This window comes from Astatotilapia calliptera, chromosome 9, assembly GCF_900246225.1.
Source record: "Astatotilapia calliptera chromosome 9, fAstCal1.2, whole genome shotgun sequence".
NCBI lineage: Eukaryota > Metazoa > Chordata > Actinopteri > Cichliformes > Cichlidae > Astatotilapia > Astatotilapia calliptera.
In genome coordinates this window covers 1,696,759-1,706,426 of record NC_039310.1, presented here as the reverse complement: position 1 = coordinate 1,706,426, position 9,668 = coordinate 1,696,759, and the positions used below count along the sequence as shown (strand labels likewise).

The 9,668-nt window shown below is 44.8% G+C and overlaps 1 protein-coding gene across 1 annotated transcript in view; it reads left to right on the top strand.

Moving 5' to 3' along the window:
- The first annotated feature begins 1,150 nt into the window (after positions 1-1,150).
- LOC113029847 (SCO-spondin-like) overlaps positions 1,151-9,668 on the top strand; it is a 29,034-nt gene continuing 20,516 nt past the window's right edge. The window contains exons 1-22 of the mRNA XM_026180877.1: positions 1,151-1,158; positions 1,513-1,672; positions 3,079-3,127; positions 3,795-3,899; positions 4,682-4,809; positions 4,928-5,048; positions 5,131-5,258; positions 5,330-5,471; positions 5,551-5,721; positions 5,816-5,987; positions 6,078-6,141; positions 6,253-6,274; positions 6,579-6,699; positions 6,855-7,068; positions 7,175-7,316; positions 7,414-7,590; positions 7,749-7,937; positions 8,475-8,552; positions 8,637-8,792; positions 8,891-9,049; positions 9,133-9,297; positions 9,384-9,575. Coding sequence (XP_026036662.1) covers positions 1,151-1,158; positions 1,513-1,672; positions 3,079-3,127; positions 3,795-3,899; positions 4,682-4,809; positions 4,928-5,048; positions 5,131-5,258; positions 5,330-5,471; positions 5,551-5,721; positions 5,816-5,987; positions 6,078-6,141; positions 6,253-6,274; positions 6,579-6,699; positions 6,855-7,068; positions 7,175-7,316; positions 7,414-7,590; positions 7,749-7,937; positions 8,475-8,552; positions 8,637-8,792; positions 8,891-9,049; positions 9,133-9,297; positions 9,384-9,575 — 2,863 coding nt within the window. The remainder of the gene's footprint in view (positions 1,159-1,512; positions 1,673-3,078; positions 3,128-3,794; positions 3,900-4,681; positions 4,810-4,927; positions 5,049-5,130; positions 5,259-5,329; positions 5,472-5,550; positions 5,722-5,815; positions 5,988-6,077; positions 6,142-6,252; positions 6,275-6,578; positions 6,700-6,854; positions 7,069-7,174; positions 7,317-7,413; positions 7,591-7,748; positions 7,938-8,474; positions 8,553-8,636; positions 8,793-8,890; positions 9,050-9,132; positions 9,298-9,383; positions 9,576-9,668) is intronic.

The window sequence follows — 9,668 nt, the reverse complement described above, 5'->3', positions numbered from 1 at the left end:
ATTATGTAAAATTGCTGTATTGCATGGTAATTGGTTTGTTTCATGTTATTCCTCTGCCCAAGCAATAAAAAAATTTGTGGTGACAATTCCAGAGCTGTAGATTTTTGAGAACAAAATTCCTGCAAAATGAAACCAAAACCACAAAATCAAAATATTTTTAATGCTAAAAAAATATTGTTATTATTGCTACATTAAGTATATAATATATACTGTACATAGATGGGAGGGTCAGGGGAAGTCACATAACTAAAGTCTGCCACACATTTTCCTTTTTTAAATTATTTTTTTCATTTATTTTATCCATTATATAAAAGCTCAGGTTTGCAGTTATAGAGTAAGTTTTCAGTCTCAGAATGGAGATCTGTGTGTTTTGCTTCTGGTGTGCTCTGTTTCTACAGATCAGACTGAGACAGATATGTATCATACTTTATGTTCAAATCAGTCTCCACTTGTTCTTTGCACACTAAAGGTAACCTCGGAAAACCCTTGCAGGCATATGAAGTAAATACATGTAGTGTCTTGAAAATCCTGAGAATTTCTAACTGAATTTTAGGTGTTTTTAATCGGTTGAAAAACAAACTCTGGTTTTGTTTTTGTTCGTACCTTTATATAAGGAAGACAGAAGTCATGACCTTAATGAATAAATCGGATACATTTGAACTCCAAAGATTTAAAATAAGATTATGTATTTGTTCCTGTTCTGTGTCCATGACACCGTTTGTTTCAGAATCCAGGAAAACAAGTCTGATTATTAAAGCATACGCTACAAAGTATCACCCCAAGGCTTGGTCCGAACCAGGCTGAGTCGGGGTTTTTCTCTGTCGGTAAAAGTGTTTAAAAAGAACCAAATTTGATATTTACTAGACTGCGTGTGTAGCTGATGAGGTCATCCACCAATTAAGTAGATACATGTAACCTTTTCAGAGTTCTTTAAGCTGAATTCAAAACTCTGCTTAAACAATAATTTCTTCTCTGTGTGGTGCTGGGCTCTGATCACATGATCATCTGATTATGGCTCTGGATGATGGATCATTGGCTGTCAGGAATGAAAACGGGCGTCAAGGATGAAAGTCCAGTGTTTGCTTTTCTGTCCGGTGTGCTCACTTCTTAGTGTTGGCAGAGTGCAGCAATCCACCAGCTGTTCATGATTATGTCCAAGTAAGAAAAGATGATTAATGTGGGAATAATGTGTCAGTTACTCTGTAATGTGCTGCCACATTGGAACAGGTGCAGGTCGTGAGCGTTATAAAAGTAGCAGCTAAAATATTGTGCACCCTGATCCAAGAATGGAAATGTCTCCCTATATATGGGAATCCAACCGTGTGCCAAGCATTTCTCCCCTGCTGTGAGGAAGTATTTTCTATCAGCTCTGGCTTTGAGGTTAAAAACATGATCGAATCATGATGTCCATCCACCAACGTCTCTGCTGGGTTTCTTTGAAAGAAAATGTCTGTCTTTGTGTCTGTATTACAATCCCACTGTCGGCGTGTGTGTCTGTGTGTGTGCGTGCAGGTGTCAGACAGCCCCCTGTGAGGAGTGTGAGTATCACGGTCAGTCCCACACAGTGGGCGACAGATGGCGGTCAGACCAGTGTCAGCTATGCCGCTGTCTTCCCAACCTCACAGTGCAGTGCTCCCCCTACTGTCCATACGCCGCCACTGGCTGCCCTCAGGTGAGAGGATGTGTGTGGCTGTTGTTCATTTTTGTTGGCAAAAGCTACTAAAAATATTTCCACATTAGTCTTATTGTTATGTTTTAAATGTTGTTCACCTGTCGCCACTTTAGTGTCGTTTACAGACTTTACTGATTAGTGTAACCAATGTCTTAAGTTTGTGTTAGGGATGCAACGATACCAATTTTTTCAAACCGATACGATACCGATACTTGGATCTGAGTACTTGCCGATACAGAGTGCAAAAACCGATACTTCTACCACACACACACACACACACACACACACACACACACAAATGCAATGAATCGGAAGACAGGTTTTATTTTATTCTCTGCCGATAAAAAATAAAATCTTAATAAAAATGACCACAAAAAAATTTCTATTGAAAAATAAGCACTTCTGTTAAATTATTGCAGAGTCTCCACATTGTAATTTAGCAAAATATCACTGAACTATTGGCACTGTCTCGAGCTTTCGGAATAATAAATAAACACTTCTGTTTGGAATAAAATAAATACAAATTAGGTTTGAGAATAAAATAAACTTTTAAATTGTTGCAGAGTGTCCATATTGTAAACAAACAAAGAAAATAATGAAAGTATTTGGCATTGACGAACAAACTCCCCATCTGCCCGTGGATCATCAGTCCACTGTGCCGTTAAACCAAAGACTGACATCGCGCACACACTGCTTGTCTTTACCTCTTTAGAAAGTTTTGTCACCATTATCTCCCTGATGTGTGGGCGTCTGGGAATTTCATATCGCAGCTCGAGTATGCTGAGAAGAATCCTATGTTTTCCATGACTGGCATTGGCTGGTCATCCAGAGCGATAAAATGAGTCAGAGCCTCTGTTGTTTTAACTGCCCGTGGATTTTCTCTTGACATTTTTCATCGCTTTTCCAAAACCTGAGTTAAAGTTGGCTGTTCCAGTCCACACTGCTGACATTTTGTTTAGCCTAGCTACAGCAGCCTCCAGTTTCTCTTTTTTTATCTGGAGCTGCCAGTCTGACTCGTCTAACCCTGTGCCTGTTTAGCGCGGGATGTCCCCCTAGTGGCCAATCTAAAAAACTACAACAGAAATGACCAGCCACCCTCTGATTAATGAAATAAGTTAGTATCGGTTCATGGTATCGGTTAACTTTTACGAGTATAAGTACACACACATTTTACAGTATCGGCCCCGATACCCGATATCGGTATCGGTGCATCCCTAGTTTGTGTCCATGTTTTGTGGAACTATAATGGACATTGGCACATTTGTGTATGTGACTGTGTGTAAATGTGTGTTTGTATCTTATTCCATGGAAACACTTGTAGTCATTTCCTGCCTCTGCAACCTTTTCTTGCCTCCACGTAGCTGTGCGTCGTGGCAACTCGAGATGAATGCTTTTTGTTTGTGCAGGGCCAAAGTCTGGTGCCTGGAGAGGGAGACAGGTGTTGCTACTGCCAAGGTAAAATCTGAACAGTTGTTCTCCTGTTTACGCTGATTAAGTTCTTTCCACTTTAATGGTGGTTGAACTTAAACACGAGGAACTGCCCTCCATACTCACTAATGTAGCATCCAAATGTCAGATGACGTAGGGACTAATAATGATAAATGTTAGACGCCGTAATCTCACTTGTGGTGTTTGGAGGGAGAGCATTATTTTTATTTCTTTTTATTAGAAAAAAAAACGTCACGCCTGACACGATCGACAGCACAGAAATGTTGTAAAAATGATTTTTAACAATCTGTTTAAGAAACGTGACAAAGACCATCGATGGTGCAGCAGTTTATGAGTCAGAAAATCATCCCACAGATTTTACTTTTGAATTTATATTAAATGGAGTTAAAAAGTGAACGAGTGCTCTGTGCAGAATCAACCAATTTGTTAGTTTATAGTGTTGCATTCTGGGTAAGTTGGACTGGTAACAAATAATGGCCATGCATTACTTAAAAAAATGACATTAAGATGAAGTTGGGACCCTTGTAGAAACATCATCTGCTGAATGGACCTGTAAGTGAACATCTGGCCAGCAATAAAATTGCATTACTTAGACGACTGTCTCTTGTTTATGGTAGACAATCTTGTGTTAATGAATATTCTCTTACCACTGTTTGTATTCTACACCTGCTAGGTGAAAATGACACAATACTTACAACAATTGGTCCTGTCACTGTGACCTCCAAGCCAGCACAGGTCACTACACCCCTGATTCCCACATACCCTCTTCCTCCTGGAGGTAGGTGCCTTCCTCTACCTGTTGTTAGATATTTAAAGGTTGATCCTGAGACGATCCAGGAGAGCCAGTTTACTTTTATTAATGTTGCTCAGAAATGGTCTGCAGTTCACCCAGAGGCTCAGCTGAGGGCACCCATGAGACATTTACACCTCTTAGAAGACAAACATGTTCGCTTTTGCAAACTCAGTACCAACAGTATGTGTGACCTGAAATAAAAATGAAACGTTTAAGCCGACAGATTTTTCCCATGTTACTGCTTTGGAGTCAGAAGTAATTAGGAGGTGATGCTAAGTTATCAGCTAAAGCTACACTGGTTAGCAAGCAGACACATACCTTTGTAACGAGCCTCAGTCAACAAAACTGGAGCACTTCCCTACATAAGATGCCTTTATAAGTTAAAAGTATCAGTATCATTATTGGTATCGCTGTTTTTCTGTATTGCATCCATACCAAATCTGCAGTATGGCACTGCTCTAGCAGCCATCGCCTGCCTCTAACCCTGACAGCACAGGTGTTATGAAGAGGAAAACTAAGCGCTTTGTTGAATCACACCAGAAACAGGTGTCTGCTTCTGCATGATCACTGCTGCTATCGCTCATGTCATTGGCTCAACTGTATAGAAATATATTGCTACACAGTTGTAACCCATAAACTTTAATGGAAACTATAAGCTTACATTGTTATACCTGGACAATCTCACGAACAAGTCGGTGAAGTCTTTATAATCTGAGGTGCATCTGTTTTAAATCATGCAAACTTTGTTTATCCTTGTTCCTGTTTAGAGGAATGCTGGTCTCCCCTGGGTGTCCAGTCTCTTCCTGCCTCAAGTTTCAGTGCCTCTTCACAGCAGGCCGGTCACCCCCCTGATGCAGCTCGTCTGCATGCGTGGGACCCTCACAGTGACCTCCAGGTACTCCACACATAATCAGACCCCTGAGCATGTCCACCATCATCCTCTTTTTTCCTTAGACTTCTCATAAATGACAAATGATGCTATTTAGCTATTTATCTTAAAATTCTTCCTGCAGGGCTGGAGTCCAGAACCAGAGGAGTATAAGGACCTACCACAGCGGAGGCCTGACAGCTACACCGGCAACACACAGAGTCCCTACATACAGATAGACCTGCTAAAGCCATACAACATCACTGGTAAACAGGCACACAGTTTACATGCAGTACATGCTGCTTCAGTGTTTTGTGCACTTAGTTTCGTCTCTGTGCTATCCTACAGGTGTGTTGACCCAGGGTGGAGGTGTGTTTGGCACATTTGTGTCCAGCTTCTTCCTCCAGTTCAGCCGGGATGGAAATCAGTGGTACACTCACAAGGAGCTGGTCACTGATGCCCCACCCAGAGCCAAGGTGCAGCAGCAAACCAAAGCGCTTTACTTTAAAGGCTTTATTATTTTTCTTAGTGATTGTTCTCCTCCCAGGTTTTTCTCGGTAATCACGATGATCGAGGAGTGACGGAGAGCAGACTGGACAGGATCGTGTCGGCTCAGTTTGTCCGCCTCTTGCCCCATGACTTCCAGAATGGCATCTATCTTCGCCTTGAGATCATGGGCTGTGGCGATGGTTGGTGGAAAGGATGCTGGTCTTACATACTGGGTTTGTGTGTGTGATTCTAAAATGCAGGCTTTACTTTCATCACCAGGTTCTCGCTGGTTAACATCACCCAGTCCTCCCTCACCAGTCTCCCCAGCAGGTGGCTGCAGAGAGAAAGAGTTCCAATGTGAGAACGGTCGCTGCGTGCCAGCAGGTCCTCTGGGCGTAGTCTGCGATGGCGTCAATGATTGCGGGGACAGTTCGGACGAGACCCACTGTGGTGAGCTGTCCACACCACAGCTCATAGTTTGCTCTTTAATATTTTAGAATAAACATAGACATTCTTACTGAGCACAACTACTCACTGTGTGCAGGTACGCAGCCTTCCACTACAGCCACCAGTCCACGTAGCTGCCCTGCTGGTCAGTTCTCCTGCCCCCCACCAGGGGGCTGCATTGAGGCATGGAAGCGTTGTGATGGAAATCCCCACTGTCCCAGAGGAGAGGATGAAAGTGGATGCCACCCTCATGACAACATTACAGCCCAGTAAGACACGAGGACGCGGATCTTTTTTGTTTAACGTAGAAGCATTGCAGTTGTTTTTAATTCCTCTTCAATACGATCACTACTGTGCAGGCCGTACACACCCCCGCCTGCCCCGCTGAGGACTCCATCTATGGCTGCTGTCACACATCCTGCTGTAAGCCAGTGAATTCATTTAAGTCCCATTATTTGCATTTGGATTTGAGATGTTAAAATACGTACAGCATGAACAGAAACAGTGCTTCATACTCTGATCTTGTCTCTGCAGGACGGTGGCCCGGGATATCACGGTGAGGTTTGTTTTTAGCTGTGTGATTGTTTTTCTTCATTTCTTATGAAGGCTGAATGACTGTAAGGATCATCATATATCACTGTGGCGAGGCGGGGCCTGCGATGCTGCTGCAGGTGAGATAGAGGCACCTGCACAGCATCTGCAATCACGCCTCGGCACTGTAAAAGGCTGCGCTGTTGTCATTGGTTGTTGTTGGTATGTGAGCTGCAGCCGAGGTGTTTAAGTGTACAGCAACCATTAATAAAGATGCTGCAAAGCATGCAAACATCACTGGGTCTGTCGTGGTTTTATCACAATCACAGGTATCTGCTCCTCTCCGCTTGGACTGGAGGATGGGAGAATCCATTATGGTCAGCTCACCTCGTCCTCCCATCGGGAGAACAACCCTGCCGATGCCGGGCGGCTGAATATAGTCCCAAACATGTGAGACGCTTGTCAAGCCTGAAACAGATCAAACTTCTGTCTTTCAGTGTTAGCACATTGGGTCTTAAGTAAACTTTCAAGTTCTTGTTAACGCTTGAAGGGGAGATGACAAAAGAGAGGTCATCTCCGTGTCATACCATCTTTTGTGCTCACAGCCAGGTGATGGAGCCCGGTTGGAGCCCGTTACCTACAGACCCTCAGCCGTATTTTCAGGTGGATTTCTTGGAGCCCATGTGGGTGTCAGGCGTGGTGACACAGGGCACTGAGCGAATGTGGGGTTCCCTCACCAAATACCGCCTGGCGTTTGCCCTGCACAGCAGCCTTTTCACAGACTTTACTGAGAATGGGAAGCCCGATGGCCCCGCTAAGGTATACTTAACACATTTAAACAGTACCATTAATTATAATTTCAGCACTGTAAAACATGATTACATATTTTTATATGTAATAAAGTGTCTTCTCTGTTGCTGTGCAGGTGTTTGAGGTACGGATGGTGGGCAGGACCCCCGTGACCCGCTGGCTCGGTCGGCTGGTCAGAGCTCGCTACGTGCGCATCATGCCTGCAGAGTACAGGCACACGTTTTACCTGCGCGTGGAGATCCTCGGCTGCCGAGGAGGTCAGGGCATAAACCAAATTATGATAATTATTCCTAATGTTGGCTGTACAACCTTCTCTTACCAGGTTATACAGTTTCTCTTCTTCTGCTTTTGCAGATGAGCTGGTGACCCCCAGCAGTGTGACAACATCTCCCTCTGGTGGTGGGAAAGTGACAGTGCAGCGCTGTGAACCTGGTCAGTTTTTCTGCCAGCACAGTGACGAGTGCATCTCTGTGTCTTTGCTCTGTGATGGTCGACCAGACTGCAAGGATCATTCTGATGAGATCGGCTGTGGTACGGACAGCTTTGATTTTCTGCTCTCTTTAGCTTTCAAAAATCAGCAGTAAACAAAAAAACTGTGAAGGCCCTTCCTGCACCCACGCTCACTTTCACTTTCTCATTTCTCATTGTCAGTTTAGCTCATGTGGTTTTATTTTCTTCATCGTTTTTAGGTACAGCTCCAACAAGAGGCTTTCCAGGTCTGCAAAACCAGACCAGCTCTACAGGGAGACCAGGTATCCATGGTGACCACACAACAGGTGCCCCAGGCCTACATACCACCAGGTCTCAGGGCGGACTTCCTGGAGTGCCAACATCAGGAGTCACAGAACCTACTCGATCACAGAAGATCACAACTGCTGGTAAGTGCGAGTCTACATGTGCTGCTGTGTGACCGATGATGCAGCAGTGGATGAGATCCTGCAGGTAATGTAGGAGAGAAGTGAGAGGAATCGAGAATTAAATCTTTTCCAAATTCAGCTTTCGAATTGACTCTAAGATCTTAACGCTTGTTTTTAAGACATTGCATGAACTAGCTGATCTCCTAACCTCGTATTCTCCCCCAAGATCCTTGAGGTCTGCAGACCAAATGCTTTTGGTTGTCCCAAGGTCCAGACTAGAACACAGAGGAGACCGGGCGTTTGCTGTAACATTGCCATTGCATATCAGATCCTGCCCAACACTGGATACTTTTAAAATCCGTCTAAAGACCCATTTTTATTCTCTGGCTTTTGCTTCATCATGAGTTTGTTACCATTATTCTTTTTATTCTCTTCTAAAACACTGTTCTATTTTTCTTTTATGTCTTCTGCTTTGTCCATTTTTGTAGTACTTGGTCAAAACTTGTTGTTTTTATATCTATATAAATAAATTTGAACTTGAACTACATTTAACCTCAGAGGTCACTGCAGGTCATCCTGGGCTGCATCTCAGCACGCGGTTCGACTCCGGTACGCCCGGTCTTCGATCCACAAAAGGTTGGAAGCTATGCTGTTAGCATTTATGCTAAAACCGCGTCTCTTTACAAGAGACTGTAACCTCTGTGCTCTACTGACTGCCAGCCCCAGTGATCACCACCAGCCCGCGTGATACCGGCTCACCCAGAGTGATTTGCGTGCAGGGCCAGTTTGCGTGCGGATCGTTTGGTTGTGTCGACTCAGCACAAGTGTGCGATGGGATACGGCACTGTTTGGACGGGTCAGACGAGCAGCACTGTGGTGCGCATGAGTAACTTTACAAACACCGTGGACGTAGAGTTGGAGGAGTTATACATCCACATTCACTAAATGTTTTTCATTTTTATCGACTGTGTCAGGCACCACAGCCAGGCCGGCGGTGACTCCGCAGCGGCCCACGGTGCCCAGCCCGTGCTCTCCCAAGCAGTTCTCCTGTGACAGTGGGGAGTGTGTTCACCTGGACCGCAGGTGTGATCTGCAGAAGGACTGCGTAGATGGATCTGATGAAAAAGACTGTGGTAGGCCACACGTGCACCTTACAGTGGTGATGTGACCCAACAGTGAATATTTTTAAGGTTCCCTCTGGTCTCCTTTCTTCCAGTGGACTGCGTCATGTCCCCGTGGACAGCGTGGAGCGCCTGCAGTGTGTCATGTGGTCTTGGCTCCTTGTTCCGGCAGAGGGACATGTTAAGGGAAGCTCTGCCCGGAGGAGCTTGTAGCGGGGATCCATTTGACAGTCGAGCCTGCTTTCCTCAAGCGTGTCCAGGTCTGCCTTCGACCTCCATAATGAGATGCGTGTTTGCCTATTATCCAGTAATAGTTAATGCAACGGCAGCCTTTCTCCTGTTGTAGTTAATGGTCACTGGTCAGAGTGGACAGAGTGGTCGGAATGTGACGCCCGCTGTGGAGGAGGAGTCAGCCAGAGGAACCGGAGCTGCTCGGCGCCGCCCCCTAAGAACGGTGGACGGGACTGCGAGGGGATGACCAGGCAGAGCCAGAGCTGCAACAGCCAGCCCTGCACCAAAGACACGGACACACAGACAGGTCATTGAGATGCAACCAGCCTGAAATGACCGGATCTTCTGATCACCTGCTTGAAACAATAAAAGCATTTGAAATGTCTGCACTGTTATTTAA